Genomic DNA, 21,552 nt, shown 5'->3' on the forward strand with positions numbered 1-21,552 from the left:
GTTTTGATGTATATTAGTTATGTTATGTATTCTTTGATAGATAGATAAGCTCTACAATATACAGTTGTTTCGCATATCAACTTTATATCTTAACACAGATCTGAGGCATTAATTATATCTGTACCTTTATCAGCAGTTGATAAATTTGTGAACTATGATGTTGACAAATGAAAAGTAATAGCTTTTGTAGATTTTGTATACCGACGGGGATATTACCTCGTGTAGATTAAACATTAAATCTATCAGGTACACACTTGGCGTCATATTTCTCCACCTTGAATGTGACCTACCACTTTCGAATGTGTCAGGGTTAAAAGAGTATCATTTAAAAAGTTAAAAAGATAGTGAGTAGTAAATGTTTAAAGAAGAATTGGCAACAAAAAACAAAGAAATAATTAAGAAAATTGAAGATAAAAAGAAGAAATGTAAACTCTTCTTTTGTTTATTATATAATTGACTTCTTAAGTCATATACTTTGCATTTCTTTTGTATTGATTATTCTTCAGATCAAAATATTAGTACGAATTACCAATTAAATTTATGTAACTGCAGTTAATAATTAGCCGTAAAATTATAATATTATATTAAATTAAAAGAGGTAAGAGATTCCGTATTAAAAAAAAAAAAAAAAACATTACGAGATTGTAACTTTTAATTGAATATTCCGTCAATTCTATATAAAAGAAGAAGCATTATGCTTATAAATAATCCCGTTCATTTAAATCTCACTGTTTCATCGTCATAATAATGGTTTATTGTTGAAGTGATATAGTTATAATGATTCGTAACGTATTTAACTACAATGATAGGTCTTTTATCTAATACAGTCGTGTTTATACATGGATTATACAATATTTACAGTAACTTAAGATCGTACAAGCAATACTTTTCTTGGACAATTTCACAGGACATTACGTACGCCAGGTAAATGGCCGTCGGGATATTTTTTTTTTCGTCTGCGTCATACAACGTTTCATTCGCACGTATATGTAAAGTATATTTATACGGCGTACATGTGTGTGCGCCCCTTAAATGCGTATCAATCGTTAAATTACGAAAATTTTGGTAATACACTTACGATGTACATCGACTGTTCGCTAATCGCTTTGCTATACTTATCCGACCATTTATTCGCCACTCATTCGCTATTTACAATACAGTTTTCTTCGCGCTTCGCTCGTAAAAGGGTCGTCATCCTTCGATATACTTTCTCGAAACGGAGAAAGAAATATTACATTTTCTTCTACAGAAAGATCTGTAATTTTTTTTATATGTCATGTTAATTATCACGTCGAATATAAGTGGCGGAAGATTTTCTAATTCTCGAAAGATCGTCTCGCTTCTGGATTGCCATTATGAAATTATTACGGGAGATTTGCGTATTTGTGTATTTTTGCGAAATGTACAAGTCCATAGAAAATGATCTGTGACATCGTAAAACAACTAATTGGTAATCAGCTGGTTAAAGATCGGGATTGTTAAATCGGTAAAACGTTTGAACGGTTCACACATCGAACTTGCACTTCTCTCCTCGATACGAATAAATTTACACCGCCGCTATTAAGATGACTCTTACACATCGAAGACGAATATTATCCGGTGATATATATATATTTTTCCCCATTCTTTCCAGCGCGTCTCCCTCCTTTTCGAAAACGTAAAAATATAATCTGATTTGATAAGTACAAAACGTCGATATGCTTCGATGCATCAAGTTCAATCGCTCTTTCTTCTTTGGTCGAGTCAAGTCTACCTCGACGGCTATCGGAACTCGCAAGTTTCTCGGCTCATCCTCCCGCAGACGAAAGAACACACTGTCCACTGGTAAAGTTAGCAAGCGGCTATCAGCGATTTTGATTTTTCGCGGACGCGACGTACCTAGAAGAAGCGACAATTTCGCTTCGAGTGACATATTTTGTTTTCTTCTTTTTTTGGGGGGCTTTTTCCTGTCTTTTTCGGTAACGTTACGCGACGAGAAAGAGAGTTCTTCCGGGATCTTCCCTAACCCTTGTTAATCTTTCTCTCTAACTAGAAATCGGATGAATTGTTCTATCGACGAAGTGTGTTCACTGGAGGTGCGTATATGTTTTCTTTTTCTAGTTGCATGCGCACTTTATTTTTAGTTGTGTCGTCGTGTAGCATGCGTACCGCTGTAACGTAATTCGCTGTGTTACGTGTAAGGTTGGCTTTTTCGTCTTAAAAAGGAGAAGATACATAGAAGCCGTATTACACGAGTATTAATTTGTGAATATGTACATACATGTAGGATCGATTACGCGTAAAATTTCATCTCGTGTCAGTCATACTGATCACGATATCATATTTAACATGCACGCAGACCTTTCACGAATTTCAGAGATTATAAAATGTTTAAGTGTACCGTGGCTACATTTACGAAGAAAGTTAATCGGAAGTAAAATAATTAGCGTTGCGGCAATAAATAATCTTTTCGACGAAAATTAGAGTTCACCCTACATAAATAGTTTCCTCCGCACGTATAAAAATTCAGTCATTCATTTTCAATAATTCACATAACATAATTTTTTATCGTTAACCACCGCAAGTATTTAAAATATTTTGTTTACAAATTTTATATCAAGTGAAATTTACATCCGAGAGTTTCAATATTGCTTCTGCAAATGCGGAGGGTAAGTTTAAAATTACGGTAAATTTTTGTGTTACCGAGTCAAATAATATTTTTTCGCAATGTTGGATATCCGTTGTTGACAATATAACATATATTGTCATGTTTTTTCTAAGAAAAAAAAATATCTGTTTCGTTACATATGCGATTTTATTAAATATTTGGTATTATTTATGTAAAGAATTACATTTTTTATGTGGATACGGTAGATGTACATAGACGATAGGTACCAGAATCGAAACTTCGCGAAAAAAGCGAATAATAAATAAATTATAAATTAGTGCACGTTGTAAATGTGTGGTATACGTTTCATTGGCGATGCTTCGATCGTTCAGTAATTGATTAAATAACGATATGATTATATACTATTGTACCAAGTCATTATCGGCTATTTTCAATTGACGTTTGATAAAAGAGCTGAATTACGCGCAATCATAAATGTAAAAGATTTTGTAAATGTTATGCCGTTAAAATGTGTCGAATGTCGTAGTAATGTATATTTTACTTACATAGACATGTTTTTTTTTTACTAAAGTTATTTACTAAAAAATCACAGATAAAAGATTAATATTTAAAATTCTTCTATAAATTATTATTAGAATATAATTAACTTTCTAATAATTACAATCGCGTTTAAAAAAATATATTAAAACATAGCCAATGGTATAGTCATAGTCTCTCTCATATTTGTATAAATTAACAAATATTTGTTTCGAATCATTCGTAAAATTGAAAAATAAAATAAAAAATGACTGTCAGAAGTTTTCGAAAATTTTAAATAACGTCTGACATATCATTCCTCCAATCCAAATGATAATTTCTTTTTGTTTCACAAAAATGAATAACATTGTATATAAGCCATATAAATTAATATGGGCGGTGCATCTGCGGATACAAACAATTCCAATAAATATTATAATAATTTGTAGTACCTCAATTTATTATTATAATATTTATTACAATTGTTTTTGTAACTTTATTGTTATAATTATAATAATAAATATTATAACATTTATAATATTTATTATAAATGTTATAATTAATATATATAAATGTTATATTAATATTTATTTTATCAAGTTAAAAATAATATTTTAATTTCGTTAAATAATGAATATTTACAACGACAACACAAACATCGCCGATGATGTATGGAGGATGGACGTTTAATTAGAAATAGTACTGTTATTTCTTTTTTAATTATTTCACTGATTCCGAGGCATTCGTAGACATTCGCAATACATCGCGTGCTGTGTACCTCCTGCATACGTTTCATTCATGCGTGTAAACGATAATAAATTTATCATTATTATAATACTATAATACAAGATATAAGTACATTGGTTTAGTGATTGCAGGCTGCTCCTCTCATATCACAGCGAGGGGCGCTGCCGGGCCCGCTTCCTAAATTACACTTACACTCCATCATCCTCGCATTTGTTTCGTTCTAATTTCGTTTTTTTTCTATCGCACATACACGTCGCACGCATACACATCGTAAACAAACGGAAGCAACACATATACAATCGCGCGTATATACAACTCGCACAATTGACGCCCTATTGCATCAATACAGTGTATGTATGTATACATATGTATATATATACGCATATATATAATCATGTATTTATATATTTATATTTATAATATATACACACATATATATATACTACTCCATGTATATTTGTATATATATATATATATATATATATATATATATATATATATATATATGCATATATATATTAATGTATAGGTATTTATATATCGTTATGTATATAAGTATTTATAACGTAGCCTTAGATAACCCGGAGAGGTGACCACCGCGCGCTGTCGCGAATGGACGGTCGAACTGTGTCGGGGACGCCCGCAAGGACGCGACGCCACGTGTCTTGCGGCTCCAACATGCCTGCGCTCGCCTACCCTCGCGAGCTGAGCTCAGTCTAGGCGTCGCGTCTCAGCGCGGGGACTCCCGTGCGAGAGATTCGCGAATCGTTAACGTAGATACGTTATTATGCACGTTTTACGAGGCTCGATCGAGCACGCGCGCGGGATCAATATTTAAACGGAACGTCTCGTCACCCAGCCGCCCGCATCGCGACGAGAGCTTCGGCTTGAATAAACGATGAACGCGAGCGGCGCCAGCGGTCGAGCCTCATCGCGTATCGAGAGTATCCGTATCGAGGTTGAAACTCTCGGTGTCCTAGCCTACTCGGAAGCCGTCGACGGATCGATGGAATCTACCGACCCCTTTTACGCATATTAAGACTAGCGCGATAATAGGAACATGGTGTCTTCGTTTGCAGACATTGAAAACCACTACCGGGCGTGGGAAGGGATAAGGAAGGGAGAGGAAGAGATAGAGGAAGAGAAAGAGAAGGAGAAGGAGAGAGAGAGATAGGGGGGGGCGTAGGGATATGTTGTCACTCGTACGTAGAGAAATGCCAAAAGCAACTGTATCACCAACGAGCTACGCTCGGTCGCGCGATTGTCCCCGGTGATCGTTCCGATCGTTCCGATCGTGCTCTCCCGACGTGAGAAATTAGGCGTATTTTCAGTTCCGAAGATTGTCTTCCTTTGAAATGCAGCACGGATACAGCACGGAAAAAAATAGTCATTGTATATTGTAACTGTTCCGACCGGGATTTGCGGAATCATTTCTAGGCGGTGCATCATTGCGTTTGAAAACTTCCACTTCTGATGATCTAGCAAGACCAAATAAGTCGATGGTAAACCTTCGCCGATTGGGACGGAGGGATGGCGGGGTCGAGACTACCCCCGCTGCCAACATTCGCTCGTCGCGACTCTTCTCTTCTTCTTCTAAACTAATTCAGTCTGAGAGAATTGTATCGATTATACTATCAGCCTCTTACGCGGCGGAGATTCGGCCGCTATGAACGGACGATCGCGCGCCTATCGTGCAGTTAGATGGAAAGATATGTATCCGTTAAGTTTCACGCGGCTAATCCCTCTCCCCTCGCCGGTGGCGGTGGTAGCCGTGCTGTGGGCGGGGTGGCGTCATTCTCGGTTCTACTCGGTGTTTCTCGGTCAAAATGATGTTGAAGGGTATCGCCGGTCCAGGACACGCTGGCGGACGTCTGATTGCCGCCGTTGGACGACGCGCCGGGCGAGTGCGAGGGCGACGGTGTTTGGAAGAGCATGGATCCCGAGGGTATCGCGGACTTGCCGTCCAGAGGCCCGTTGCTGGTCGGCCCCATCGGTTGTTTGTCCAGGGAGAAACCACCCGCGCCGGCACCGTACACCGAGCCGAACAGGCTCGCCGCGTACTTGCCCGCGCTCAAGGAATGAGGCGGTAACCCGTTGCTACTTTGAATCACCGAAATCTCGTTCAGCTGTAAGTAATGCACGCCGTCTGGTTAGGTTTATTCGAGGGCAATTACCTAATACAAAAATGAAAATAAACGGTGATCGTTAATGCGGCTCCCCGTGACGCCTCTAGAGTTCAATCGTTACGTAAAGTACCGTTAAATATCTTAAGTTGAACAGCAATCGTTACATATAAAGGTCGAAATTGCGATAAAATAAAAATTTCCGCGAATTTACTCGGAGTTGATTGTAACACAAACTTATCCCTGCCTGAAGGAAATATATTTTGCTGAAAGTATTATAAAATCGATGAAAATGAAATGAAAGTTATTGAAAAATTACTGAACATATTTCAAAATAAATCCTAATTGTCCTTATGATATGTAATGTAGGTAATACTGTATAATGTAAGGAAAGTTAAATTATATTGTTGAAAAGTAATTACAAATTTTTTGAAATATTAGATATCATGAAATGTATTGAATTAAACTGAAAATTAAATTTTTACTAAAATATTAATCGAATAATAATGAAATGGGGTCAATTGAAAGAACATTTCAAATACATTTCAGTAAAATTTTTCATTACATTTTTAGTAAAATATTTCCATCGGGGATAGCAAGATTTATACGTTCTCGATGTCTATATGAAACTTATCGCGATAACCGTCTTTGAATTATGCCGGCGGAATAGCTTCTCGCTTCGAGCGGTATAAGCATTACCTTTTGCTGGACGCCGTTAAGGAACGGCGCGGGAAGATACGGGTAAAAAAGGTCCGGTCGCCGTTGCAGAAACTCCGAGTCCTTGGGCGTGATTGGCAGGGGAGGTATATCCAACGACATCCGTCGACCTCGACGTGACGTTCCGTTGGTGAACATGTGAGTACCCATGTGCACCTGCGGTAGAAAAGCAAGAGAGAGACGATCAGAGGCGGTGTCGCGTCAGATCTCGATCGGGTAGGCGCTGATCTTTCATCGAGCTCGAGCGACGTTTACGCGTTTTTGGCGTTAGTAGAAGCGGTAGCGGCTAGGCTGGTGTTAGTAAGAGACTTTCGGGAGACTTGTAGAAGGGACTCAGACTTTTGACGGCGGCTAAAAAATTAATGGTGTTATACCTTGAGGTTGCCTTTGGTGGTGAACGCCTTCTGGCAGACGGTGCATCGGAACGGTTTGTCGCCGGTGTGAGTTCTCATATGAATCTGGAGCGCCGAGGACGAGGAGAAATTCTTATTGCAAATCTGGCACAAATGCTTGCTCGGCACGCCTGCAAATACACATAACGGTTTCGCTAAACTGCCCCTGATTTCGTGATAGTGATATGCGATATGGCAGATGATTAAAGGATCGTTATTTCGTAAAAGTTTCGATCCGAGGCTTTTAAAAATTGATTTGAAAATCTGAGGATCATGAAAAATTAGAAAAATGCGGCATGAATAGACTCAGCGGTCTTTCCAAAGTTTTAGTTTTTTTTTTATACGCTAATAAGATAATAATTATACATGTCATAACACCGGAAATGGACAGTACGATGCTACCATAGCCACAAGAAATCCAACTTGCCCTGTATGAATGACGAGACGAACAGAATGAGCGTAACCCGCCACCAGCAATCCAGCGTGTACACAGAAATTCCGAAGCGTGTGGAAATAATGATGGACAGGAGGCAAAAAAGGAAGAGGCTAGCAAGCGTGTTGCGAAGCAGCAGCGTTTTGGATACTTCAAAACTACGGTGTTCGTTAGCGAGAGGGGCTGCCAATCGTGATTGACAACGCGTTAGCAATGAGATATCGGATCTGCCGAGCGAAGCTGAATTCGGATAATACGGGTGTGGCGCTCGATGAAGAAGCAGATTGAGTTCTTTTTTTTCTTTCTTATCCTTATGAAAGCGAACGAACGCGCGAGCGAAATTATACTTACTGGCTGGTCTCTTTGGTGCCGGCAGCTCTCCCTCCGGCGATCTCTTTACCGGTATCGTGGATTCAATGGACGTTGGTGGCATCGGCGGGGGTGGTGGAGGTGGCGGAGGTGGGGGCGGTAGGCTCGAATCGTCGACGCACATTGGACTTCTGGAAGTCTCCTGATCCTGTTGCGGTTGCGGCTGCGGTTGCAGCTGCGGTTGTGGCGGTTGCTGCGACGGTTGCTGCTGCTGTTGCTGCTGCTGTTGCTGCTGCTGCTGCTGCTGCTGCTGCTGCTGCTGCTGCTGTTGATGCTTGGGATCGCTGAACAGATGTGGCGGCATATCGCGAATCTTGTGAGTTAACATATGCTGCTTCATATTACCCTGCGCATCAAAACACGTTCTATTGTATTTAATTAAGCAGTTGACTGCGATTCCTAGAAAAGAACAGTCGTAACATTGTTGCTCATGTGTGGCATCTGTGTACAATATATTAGCGATCTGCGAATATTGTCGTTGAACGCCACAGTACAGATACATGAGGGACTTTATACTTTTTTATTTTAAATGGGAAATTCATCTCGCAATTATATATTTATATTAAAGTTACTTTACACATAAGGATTTTAACGCGTTATAAGGTACTTTTTTTTAATCAAAGTAATTCAATATTTACGTTGTTGCATTATTCCGATAAGTTATCGCATGTGTTTTGCGCGGATGTATACATTTTGCTTAATCTCACGATAATTACGTCTTGAATTATTGCGTTTAAGTCGTTCAGTTCAATCGCAAGAAGGAAGAAATAATATTATTACGCGGAAAAAGATAATTGTGACTTGGCCGTGACATTATCGACTGCACGAGATGAGAACGAACGCGTGTACGCTTGCTGGTAGAGGAGGCTCTTACCAGGAAGACGTGGTCCGAGGGTAGAAGTCCGAGGGCGGGTGGCATCAGCGGGGGCAGGCGGACGGCAGGATAAACAGACGTCAGCCTTCGCCCCCCTCCTGTTCCTGTCCGCCCCCGGTTCTTCCGTTCCTCAGGCCGCCGCCGCCTGCGTTTCGGTTTCTCACTATTTCCGGCGGCCGGTCTCGCCGGGTACGAGCGATATTGGGGATTGGGTTGTGGGAGAATCGGACCCTTCGCGGCGAAGGGTTGGTCCGCGCAGGAACATACTTGCTGACCGGAATCATCGTTCTGAAAGTACAGCAGAACAACGAGAAGAGTATAGAAGTGGTGTGAATAGATATATCAAAGAGAAGCTTTGCGTGACGAATGAGGTATTTCTAATATTTAATTAGCGATTTTTAAGGTTTTATTGTCGACTTATCCTTAAAGACTGGCATATATTTTCATAGTGCGTTCGATAGTGCTAGCGATAATGCTGATATATATGTATGTATAATATATATTATTTTTAATATAGTTTTATCATTCAACGTACATATTCCAGAACAAATTTTGCAACAATATTATCTAAATTTTCTGGAAATTTTATATGGTGGTCAACAACTTGAACTTAAACTAATGCTTGAGATTTAAATAAATGTGTATGCAGGGTGCTTTTTATTTACGTCACAACTGAACATACGAAAGATTAACATATTTGTGCATATTTTTCTCTTTTTGTACTTGTATTTATCGTAGGGTATCTGAGCATTCCATTCAGGATATATTTTTTGGAAGTAAAGTAGGATGATAATTTTTCTGAAAGTAACAATATTTAATTCGAATTTTTAGCAAGGTATTATACAATCATGATTGAAGATATGTGCAGATATTTCTAAACAACATTGTTTTATGATGCCTCTTAACAGTTTCGAGAAGTTTAGAGCTTAAGTTATATCAATTCCAACATAAATCTGTCTGTTTTTGTGTGGAAATTATTCAAATAAAATAATATTCCTATAGCAGAGGATATTCCTACATATGCAGATATCAAGATATAATATCGAGATAATTAAACGTGTCATAATCAACAAGGTATTACGACATCGAAATATGAGTCACAAAAAAGATGACATATACAAACAAGAAAGGGAGTAAGAAAGAAAAAGAGAGAGAGAGAGAGAGAGAGAGAGAGAGAGAGAGAGAGAGAGAGAGAGAGAGAAATATTAGCAATTCGCAATATTCGCTTTCGAGGTAAAATATATTTATAATTACCTTCGTAGAAAAACCTCGATCGCATATGGTGCATTTGAAAGGTCGCTCCTTCGTATGGCTCCGGTAATGAATCTCCAATGCAGATTGGCACGCGAATGTCTTGTAGCAGAATTTACATGTGGTGTTGCCACGCACTGTAACAAATTGTATCTCTTTACATTTTCGATTCGAACCTTCGTATGCGTATATATTTCGACATTTCGAAATTTTTAATACATCGCGTTCCCGTTTTGCTCTATCAATGACCCGTATATTATGTATTTTTTTCGCAATTCCTAAAACGTGATATACAGTCTGTCAAAGAAGAACGTGATCAGCATAACTTTTATGTGAATTTTATTAGCGAAGACGTTCTGCATGAAATGAAGAATTTCTGATTTAGGACGCGTTATAGGAAAAGACTCAGTTGGCTTTGTATCTTTTTGAGAGAAACGATTATTTTAACGCGTTGATTATTATCGAAGGCTCTTGACAAATATAGTGGCAATTTTTTCTTCACGCAAATGGAACAATTAGTATTGAAATATTAGTATGTGAAAAATTAATAACAAGTAATTTAAAAGCTATGCTGATCGCGCTTTTTTTTAACGTATTCGACTGCCACGTATTTACGTATTTTAACAATTAAAATTATGCCTTTTTAAAAAAAACTGTGGTAAAATTGGCTTTCACAATCCCAGCAGGTATTTACTAATAACTACGAAAAAAATTTATTTAAATAAAATGAAACAGAATAATAGAAAAGATGAGAGTGAATTGTGGTGCAAGAATAAATACATACAAAAAGAAATTATGATAAAAGTTTATTTCCCAGTATTTTTTTCCAATAACGTGTATTGTCAAGGCCATTATCCTGAGTACTGTAATAAAGATGAAGATTGAAGTCGTCGTTTATTTATAAAAAAGTTGTTAATACATAAATAGAAGTTGGTTAAAGAGTATTGAATAAAAATAAATATCAAATAAGAAGATGCGGTATCTCAACGAATATAAATAGATTTTAAATAGGGATTGTAAGGTTAGAGATAAAAAATTGATAAGTAAAAGTGTAAGTATGTAAAAAGGGAGAGAAGGGGCCTTTTTCCTACATTCCATTCTGAAAAAATTTCAATTTCTTTAATTTACGATTTAGTTTGGCAGTGCTGGCTTCGCCTGTTCTCCGCCTACACATTTACTTTTCAATTTTTGAAATCTTTAAATATTTTACATAAAATTCTACTTTAAAATCGAAAAGAAATGTACTTTATATTGCGCAATAATTAGTAGGCTTGTTCTTTTTAGCTTAACTTGCACTGTTTATTTTTTCTTTTTTCTTTTCGTGTTGGAGAAGAAATGAGAAGATTAATCGTGCAAAAAATTAAGCTAAAAAAACAAGCCTAGTGCTTTAATCGAACCTAATCTTTATCTGAAACTAACTTATTTATGTATTCACTTTGCATTTAATGAAAACAGTGATGAACTCTTAAGTTACTAAAAAATGCATGTTACAACGGACAATTACTATATTACATTTTCTATCATTGCATGCCTTATTATTTCTTTTTGTTAATATAGCTTTGAAACGAATAGTAAATGATTAATAATAAGCGACAGCCAAAATTTGTATTACGGTACTCAATATTATGATCTTGATAATATATATTTAAGTCGTAATCGTGGGGAAGGATATGGGAAGGATAAATTTTTATCACATTTATTTTAAAACCAGGTAAAACGTTAATTTTCTTTTTTATAAAATAATTTAATCATTATACCAATATAATATAATATACTAATATAAACAGATAAGTGCAAATATTAGTGCGACACAAAAATTGCTTTGTACTTTTTACTTTGTACATTTTAGTGTTTCTAAAATTATTTTATAGATAATAGTTATATTGGTTTCTTATTCGCGTTAATGTTTTCTCAGATATAATTTTCCGAGAATTAGTTCCCACAAAAGTAGAAACTCAGGTCTTCTTCAGCTGTCAATTGACTACGAACTAAATGAAACATATCGAACTAAACTAAACTAATCCCTCTCTTTTTTATAGAACATTCATTAAAAATAAAATAAAAAACAAATCTATTTCTAATATACTTTTATGTAACAAACTGAACTATATATTCAATCACCCTCAGTATTCAATTATATTATTGTTAGATCCACATTTTAACTTGCTCTAAGCTTCATCGTATACAACTTGTATGCATTATAATATTCTGTAAATATCGTATACATATTTATCACATTTATTTCCTAACATGCACGTGAGTATTAAAAGTGTTAAACACATCTTAAATAAAGACGCGACATTAAGTTTAATAATAAAGTAAAAATACTGGTATTAATTACCGGTAAGAAATTAACGCATTACAAAACGACTGATATTTATGATGTATATTATCGTTATTAATTTGAGTTATAAATATATTGCTATCTCTTTCAAATTAATAGAAATAGTTAATAAAATTGAAGAATATTACTTATTATTGCTCGCTCTTTTGCCATTTTTTTTAAATATCTCAGACAAAACCTACTTGCCTACTTGCCTTGCTTTTTTTGTATCTTTTCCAATGTGAGCGGACACCAATCGTTATTGTATTAATGTGGAATGATTAACTTCCAGCCGTTTTCTAATACTGAGGCCGAGTCTTCACTTTTAGTTTTCTAAATAAAAAAAAAATAAAAAAATAAATGAATAAACCAAAATAAATAAACCGAAATTGTACCGCTTTAAATACGACGAAAATCACAAAGACATTCTACACATTGTATAAACGTGACGCGGCATCGCAAGAGTTAGCGTGAATACAATGAGAAACAGAAATTATCGCATAACATCAAGAGAAATGTAGAAAAAGAAAACGATAAGGAGAGTAATAATAACATAAATATATTGTAATATATTATAGATACATAGTAAACATAAAAAAAGAGAGATAAAGAGAAAGAAATAAAGATGATTATTAAAACGAAGATAACAAGAAGAAGAAAGTTATATAACGGGAGAATGGGAGTGCTAGGTCCAGCTACACCACAAACAGGACATTGACATGAAACTGGACAAGATGGATACGTCACGGAGATAGGTATACTCGGCGATACTGGACTTAGCGATTCGCAGTAAAGAATCGTGATCATAGTTCGGACGAGGGACAAGGTGTAGCAGGAACCGCAGCCCGCCCTGATGCTAGCAGTTCCTACCTGCTGGGCCTCCGACAGCTAGGCCGAGCGGATTGTAAGTCGACGATGCGGCTAGTACCGCCGAAGTGGTCAGCGAGGCTAGTGGTCCGCTGCCGGGCCCGCTTCCCGGATTGACGGCATTCATCGAGGTGACGCTGTTTATGTTCGACGTGCCTATCGTGCTGGTGGTAGGAGAGGACGAGACCGCTTGAAGTAGACCCGCGAACATGCCGAAGGGATTCGGTGGATGATGCGGCGCGGTCTGGGGTGGCGGCGTCGGCGATGCTGAGGCCACCGACGCTGGCGTGGACGAAGCGCGGGGTGTCAAGTCGAGCGGGGCACCGGAGGTCGGCGGGCTGGTGCTCTTCTCGCTACCGTTGTATCGGTGAAAGGACGGCGACCTGGCCACATTCGCAGTCGTGGCCGTCGTCGTGATGGTCCTCACTTGATTCTCGAGCGCCGCCAACGAGGTCGAAAATATAGGAAGCGTCACGTCCTTGTGCTCGGTCGTATCTTGACTTTCGTGGTCCTGCTCCTCTTCGACTTCGACGCTACGCCTGTCGCGATTCAATTCGCACCTCTCGTCGTCCTCTCTGTGATCTTGCTCCTCGTCTTCCTGATCTTCCATCTCCTCGCTGTGCTCCTCCATAAATCTCTGTCGTTGGTGCTGAGACTCCTCTTTCGCGTCAATGTCGCTTTCTTGCGAATGTTGCTCGATGGCCGTTTGCCTGGATGGTGGGAATCCCAAGGAGAAGCTCGCGCCGGTCGGATGTAGCGGCGGAAATCCTTGCGGGAGGAAAGACGCCAGCGGATGGTAACCGGGTGGGAACTCGTTCACTTCTGCAGCTTGGATCTGTTCCGGGCTGAGATCGGTAGGTTCCCCGGTATGAAGGCGTATGTGCTGCTGCAATACGAGAGCGTTCGTGAATTTCTTGTGACACACTGGGCACTGGTGCAACACTCTGAGCGGCGGTTTAGCTCTGTGCACTCCCATGTGGGTCTTCAGATTGCCCTTCGTCGTGAAGGCGCGACCGCAAATTTTACACTTGAAGGGACGCTCACCGGTATGAGTGCGATAATGCATCAGCAACGCGCTCTTGCACGAGAGCACTCTGTGGCAAACGATGCACTGATTAGGATCGCTCAGCTTGTGCTCGATATTGTCGACTAGTTGCTGCAACTTGGACGTCTCCGAAGTTTTCGTTATTTCGATCAAACTCTCCCAGGAATTGTCATTACTGCCAGGCCGCGGTAGTAAAGTCGAATAAATCGCTGGATCCTTGGCCGGATCGATCATTTCGCTTCCGGACGTCGTAGTTGGTCCTGCCTGGGTCGAAACAGGAAGACCGGGAATTTGATGATGAGCCGGCGGACCTGGGAACAGGATACCGGCGAAGGATGTCTGCAGACTACCGCTACTCGCGCTACTGCTGGCCGGCGATGCCCCTGGGTACGCCATGATCTGTTGAGGCAAACGATTGATCGTACCTCTGCCCGAAAGGTTTTCAGGTTGCTCTTCTGTCTCCTCGTCTACTTCCATCTCTCCGTCGCCCTCTAAACGTCCGCTGATCTTGCTGTCCATACTACAATCCTCGTACGTTTGCGGCTGGGACAGTGGATTCGCGGATTGGGGTGAATTGAGGTATCGTCTCGTGGTTTCCTCAAAATCTTCGCTCTCCTCCTCCGCGGCTTCTTCCGCTTCCTCAGGTTCTCTCTTGGGTGTTATTCGCTCGGCGCCTTCCCGGCTCATCGGTCGCTGTTGATACTGCTCCTGCCCGGGCGATCTCTGCTCGAGCTTTATCTCCTCTCTCTGCTCAAGCTGCTGCTTTTGATGTTGTTGATGGAGATTGTCGTGAAAGGAATGACGAGAATTCAACATGGCAGCGGGAGAAGTGGGAGATGTCTGTGGAGCGGTGGTTATGGGTACTTTACTAAGATTCTCCGGCACATCTTGATCGTCCCGGTGATTAATAACTGGGGACCGGTAAAGAGGCGTCATATTGGATAAGGTGAGACTCAAAGGCATGGGCGGTTGTGGTGGGAGGAAACCGTGCGTTGTTGCCGGATGAAACGAGGGGTGATGAGAGGATGGTGGTGGTGGCGGCGGCGGGGACGGCATCGGCCTCTGCCCGGAAGCGATTTGCTGCAAGAGGGGTGGGTGGTATTTATCTAAATGTTCTGGAACGGGATTCGGGTTCATCTTAACGTGTGGAAATTTGGCCGTGTGCCTTTGGAAGTGGACCTTCAGGTTGCCCTTGGTCGTGAACCGACTGCCACATACGTTGCACTTAAAGGGTCGCTCACCTGTGTGGGATCGTATGTGGATTTGTAGCGCCGAGTCGCTACCGAAGACTTTGCCGCAGAAGCGACATCGATGCTTGAAGAAGGGCTCGCCGCGACCACCGCTCGATTTTGAATCGTAAGGAGAGAGTCGCGAGCCCTTGCCTCTAAACGCGAGTTCGTCGGCCAAATTGTTGGCTAGCCCTTGACTCGCGTTATCCAATACCTCCTGAGTACGCTTTTGAAGAATGTCCAGAGTGTTTGGCTCGTGAAGCGGCGGCGGATCGGTATTCGTTATGATCGATGAAGCAAGGGAAGCGCTTATCGAGCAGAGCGGCGGCATTTGATGCGGCATCGGCATTTGGCTGCTGGTGGTCGTGATGACGGTCGACGTCGCGCCGGACGACGATAGGGGTAGATTCAAAGGAGATGCGCTGCTCGTCGAGGTGGGTCGTTCCTGAAGCAGATTCGGCGTCAGCGGCGCCGGTGATGTTTGCTGATGATGACTCGGCGGACGAGAAGAAGGAGGTGACGCGAGACTCGACAATGGTTTTGGATGAATAATAGGGGACGACGAAGCCTCTTTGCTATCAGTTGGCTCCGTCGCCGATGATTGCATTACCGATTGCCCGTGAGTGATCAATAATTGTTGCTGAAGTTGTCGAATCAGCTGTAATTGTAATACCTGTTGATTCTGAAGGGTGCACAGCGTGTTTTCCAGAAATGCCAAGTCTTGCAGCGCCGCTTCACTGTCTGCCCCAGTGAGGGCAGTGGCGGCGAACTGGGCGACCGCCACTTTTGTATTCTGAAGGGCTTCGAGGGTGACGTGACTAGTTCCAGCGGGCGGGAATATGGCGGTAGGTAGACCGCTCTCCACAAAGTTATTGTTGTTCTCCGCATCTTGGCGATGATGTATCTGTTTGCGCGAGCCCTCCTCGTCCTCATCCTGCTCGTCTTGCTCATCGATACCTTCTTCCTCATCCTCTTCCATAGGATCATCATCGCCCTGATGAGATCTCGTCGCTGTGAGATCCACGGCTTCTTCGCCACCTCCTCCTCCACCACCGCTCTCTTCGCCGTCTGATGTAAAGTCATTTTCTTCTCCTGCAAAATAAAATGATAAAAATTGATAAATAACAAGTCAATTTTTTTAAATCTATAATTGATATATTAATTCATAGATATTATTCGGATGATTATACGTATATACGTATACGGATTATACGTATGTATTTGCTTTTGTAAACGACTCGTGGTTAATAGATTCCACATGTACCTCACGGCAAGGTTGATTTTTTCATATTACATGCGAATATGCGTAAGCTGATAGCTATACGACCAACATTAAAATGAGGGCAGATACATCAGCACCTGTGCTTTTAAAGTTTCACTCGGCGATTAACATGAGCGCCAAGGCTAACATGAAAGATAAGTTGACATCCCATATACATATTACACTCAGGATGTACGACGAAAGCGGAATTCTTAATGATCGCGATATGAACGGGTTTCCGGTTCTTTATATCGAAATATGTTCTTTATATATAAAAAATAGTTATATATTTATTAGAGAGAGAAATAAAGGAAACGAGCGAATAAATCTCTATTTATTAAGTGAAGATCTAAGTATACTCTAATATATTATAATACATTTTTACATCTTTTTTAGAAACTAGAATAATAATATAAAAAAAATTAATAAAATGTATTATAATATTTATATATATGCACACGCATGTGTTTTTTTTCTCCCAAGGCAAGATGCATAAGATAAGATGTTTCACAAGGTCAATACGTGGTATGATAATATAACCACTACAATAAGAAAAACTCGTCGAGTAAGATATTATTTTGATGTTTAAAATTATAACTATACTTTTTTGGATAAAGTAAGCTTATTAGATGCTCAGTTAATTAATTGACAGTCTTCGACTTCGTGTCACGTAAATTTCTTGATTCAATATGCATGTAAGTCATCAGTTAAAAAATTTTACTCGCAATGCTTTAACACTTTGTTAAAGACCGTTAGATAAAGAACGAATAACAAAGACTCCAATAGTTAGCGATATACCAGAACAGACAGAACTTAGAGAAGTACACAAGTCAAAATAGCGATTTCTGTCTCTTTAATGACTGAAACTCGAAGTTCATTTTCTCTAATTTAAATAGACATATATCCAGCGAAATGCAGAACAAGAAAAATTCAAATATACCTCAGCTTGTTTATTAAAACATGATGACTGATATTGTTAAACGCTCTTTCGGAGTCGAAGAAGATAGAGATGTGTCCTATATGTACCGTCTTAAAGATAGTACATAAAATAATTATAAGTCTATCTCACATTTCAAAGAGACGTTTGATTTTAAATATTGGACCAACTACTCTTCCTTTTATTATTTAGGATCTTTGAAGAAAACAGTATGCAGTAGGTACTACACTTTATTTATAAAGTTGTATTAGTTTTTTTTTCTTATTTCTATTATAAGAAAATTATATTTTTCTAGCATAAATAAATATTGATATTCGGTCATTGAACCGGGGGGGGGTCTCACGCCTAGTAATCCTTTTTATGAGTTTTATATATATTTTAATAATAGAGCTGGAAATCAAACCTAAATTTCTCACTTAATCATTCTGCCACCAAGTCATCTAGCATCTTTGGACAAATAAGAGGTTCTATAATCTTGCTTGGTCTTTGGATCATTTGCAATCGATGTTGCAGCGTTATTGTACGATGTATTACAATCAAAAATTGTTTGCCATGTGCAGAGAATATAATCACACATATACTTTCTCATTAACAATCGGATGTATGTTTATATACGCCTCTCACAAATAAGTTATTCTTTTAATTGGAAGACATACATATGCACATAAACATACATCTTACGTAATTAAAGAATTATTTAATTTAAGCATGTAAGATAGCGTTTCAGTTTTAATGGAGAGTTATATCGTAAGACCGAGTAGGAGATAACTAGCGCATTTTCTGATGAATATATTGTATAATGACTCATGATTTCATGAAACTGATTAAAATTAAATCATTGTAAATTTCTTTTGAAAATTCGTAACCAAAGATATCTAAAGCAAGATCATAGATATTTGTTTGTTTATATGTTATATTGATATTGAAAGGCCGTTTTTCATCGCTTGCTTCCTTTGTATTAGTTATTCGTAGATAATTATTGTATAGTACATTCGATCAGTTTCGTAAATCACTATATAACACTGTTTAGAACAAATTAATATCAGGATGGTGATGGTCGAAAATTATTCTATATGTATATGTACACAATAAATACATATTAGAGTAATTTTCAACTATCACCAGCCTGATACACATATATTGGTTGTTATTCGTTCATTACAGTTTTGTGCAGAAAATTTGTTTGTCGAAAGTTCTCACGGGACAACCAAAGTTGATCGAATCAAAATATTGATGAATGTATATTATATCGAAATCCGTTGAAAATTATTTGCGCAAACTTATAACTGTGATACTTGGGTATCTTATGAACTGATCGAAAAAAACTTAGTCCATTAATCAATCTTGATCTATTGCTTAAACGTAACAAAAACGATCCATTTTTCAAACAAATGATGATGGCGAAGATGAAAAATGGATGAAAAATCGATAACAATGCTGAACAAAATACACGCAGATCCAAACAAAAGATTCAGACGGACAGTCCAAAACGGACTGTCATTAAGATATTCAAAGATTGATCTTTATTCCAAGAAATTCACGACGTGCAACTAATGGAGTTGGAAAGACATTATGAATAATCAAATGCTTATAAATATTCGTAAATCAATTGAAACAATTGACAAAAAGTGTCGAGAACTGAATAGAACAGTGATAAGATTTCGATGTAACTTACGACCCGATTTTTATGTTGATGCTCACTGTCTCTCTGTTTTGCTGCTCGCATTTTAACAATAAGCTACCGATTTTGCGTAAAATCGAAGGTACAAGATGTTCTTCTTTAGGAGGTGGCACACTATACAATGGAATTTTATTTTCCGAGTGCTATAGCTGTCAAACAGTTAATAAACTGTTTCTTTTTCCTAATAATTTTTTCAAATAATTCTTATCTCTATTTATTCAAAAACTAAATTTTCTATTATTTATTTTGTATGTCTTCTACAATCATTTAGAAATTCTATAAAAATTCTTATAAAATTTTCCTCAAAGCTCTTATATCGTCAATTGTATTAATCATATTGACATTAAATTTATTTTTACAATATATGTAAAGTAATAATGGATTTTGTGAGAAACTTATATATATAGTTATGATATTATATAAAGTTATAATTTTTTATAGACTCGTATAATTATAATTCTAATTATAATATTTAGACATATACGGCCGCTCTTGAGGCAGAACATCGTTCAATTTAATTATGCACGTCCGGTTCATTGTTTAAGATTAATTGTAAGAGGAACATAGTATTGGAACTATGCCGACTTCATATTTCTTTAACTATTCGTAGAAAATTGTGATAACTTGACATAAATGTCTTGCCTTGTCCCCCCTGCCGTTTTTCATCTTGAAATCCTTTGTAGCAAACAAATAAGATTCTCTTGAAGAAATTCGAAAATATGCTACAAAATTCTTTCTTAATAAAAGAAAATCTGGAAAAGATTAAAGTTTCGTGAAATTTCCCATTTTTCTCATCTCACCGAAGAAAATGAAAACTTCTTCGGAATAGAAAAGTAAAGCTGCCTGAAAAATGATAAAAAATTGAATAAAAAATGGTTACAATATATTTAGTATCTACAGTTTTACGTATAGAACTGTTTTCTAAATAAATAAATAATAATAATAATAATAATAATAATAACAAAAAAAAACTTGGTTAAGATTTTTAGCCAAAAGATTGGCCAATTCAATATTTCTTTCCAAGGTTAAACTTATGCATGTATACGATCGAAGTTAATTTTAATGAGATGATGCTACTATATGATGAGAAGATACTATACAGGTATCAAGCTATCCTTGATATATCCCCAATGAGACGTAATATCATGGATTGCTTCTTAGGAACAACATCAGAATTAAAAATATCTCTGTTGCTTTTGATAATACGAAGAAAATGTTTAAGGAAGAGGCGTAATTGTGTCTCGAATAAATATTATAGAGCATTTTCTATCCCAAATTATAATTTTCACACAAATTCATTAAATTTCTCTATATTTATCGATGCTATAAAATTATACTATCCCATTTAAAAACGATTGATTTTGAAATTCCAAAACATAAGATTTCGCGAGACAACGAAATCATTCGTTTATTCAAAATAAAAATATTTACAATGCCTCACGAAACTGATCAAATCGTATCATTGTTACGAATTTCTTTTAAAAATTCATAAACAAAGATATCTGTAGCCAGATTATAGATATTTACTTATTTATATATTATATGTTGATACACTCTGAAAGGTCGTTATCGAATGCCTTCTTCGAATCAGTTAGTTGTAGATAATTGTTATTCAATATATTTGATCAGTGAGTGATCACTGTATTTTGCATATTTTCTCGTCGCATAAAAAGCAAATAAATTGTTTAAGATTCCAACGTTAACTAAGTATATATGTAGGCCTACTGGGTATTCGTCGATGTAACTTGAGGAAGCTCTTCCTCAACCTGCGAGTGCACAGCTTCAACGGATCCGTTATGCGCCATTTGACACATTCAAAAGCTTCCACTGGGTCTTTTGTCTTCGTCTTTGCCATTCCACACAGTCATTCCACATAGCACTGAGATATATACTATGAAAAATATTGATAACGATACGGTTGAGTCGAAAATCGGCAGAATGTAACTATCTCAAGATAAACAAAAAGAAAGAGATATATATAAATATATATTTTTTACATGTATATACATACATATGTATATATGGACAAAATGCTATCTAACAATAAGATTACTCATCGTCAGTCGAATATAGTAACGTATTAAAAATATCCTGAACAATTATTAGATTTCGTGCATCGTACCGTCGAGCGTAAGGAACGAGAAGCAACTACCTGATGAAGAACCAGTCTCATGAGTAT

At 37.9% G+C, this 21,552-nt stretch overlaps 2 protein-coding genes across 3 annotated transcripts in view; one reads left to right on the forward strand and one right to left on the reverse strand.

The window, feature by feature from the left end:
* Positions 1-21,552, forward strand: part of LOC143900272 (uncharacterized) — a 227,408-nt gene that overhangs the window by 18,709 nt on the left and 187,147 nt on the right. The gene's annotated exons all lie outside the window — the stretch shown is intronic.
* Positions 1,662-21,517, reverse strand: Salm (spalt major). Its single transcript, XM_077411332.1, has 9 exons — positions 21,385-21,517; positions 21,099-21,264; positions 13,224-16,586; positions 10,034-10,167; positions 8,780-9,067; positions 7,888-8,251; positions 7,086-7,234; positions 6,694-6,867; positions 1,662-5,997 (listed from the first exon to the last, which is right to left on the reverse strand). The coding sequence occupies exons 2-9, from the start codon at positions 21,226-21,228 to the stop codon at positions 5,599-5,601; spliced, it is 5,001 nt and encodes a 1,666-aa protein (XP_077267458.1). The 5' UTR covers positions 21,229-21,264; positions 21,385-21,517; the 3' UTR covers positions 1,662-5,598.

The sequence above is a fragment of the Temnothorax americanus genome, unplaced genomic scaffold (assembly GCF_048541705.1).
Source record: "Temnothorax americanus isolate GAGA-0224 unplaced genomic scaffold, ASM4854170v1 Scaffold3, whole genome shotgun sequence".
Taxonomy (NCBI): domain Eukaryota; kingdom Metazoa; phylum Arthropoda; class Insecta; order Hymenoptera; family Formicidae; genus Temnothorax; species Temnothorax americanus.

What these genes read in the sequence shown, in the direction of transcription:
- Salm (XM_077411332.1), bottom strand. Translation starts at nt 21,228, where the DNA reads ATGGCAAAGACGAAGACAAAAGACCCAGTGGAAGCTTTTGAATGTGTC. An exon ending in GTTACATCGACGAATACCCA is followed by an intron (nt 16,587 to 21,098) that starts GTAGGCCTACAT and finishes TTTATTTTGCAG; the next exon opens with GAGAAGAAAATGACTTTACA. An exon ending in GGCACCAAAGAGACCAGCCA is followed by an intron (nt 7,235 to 7,887) that starts GTAAGTATAATT and finishes GTGTATTTGCAG; the next exon opens with GCGTGCCGAGCAAGCATTTG.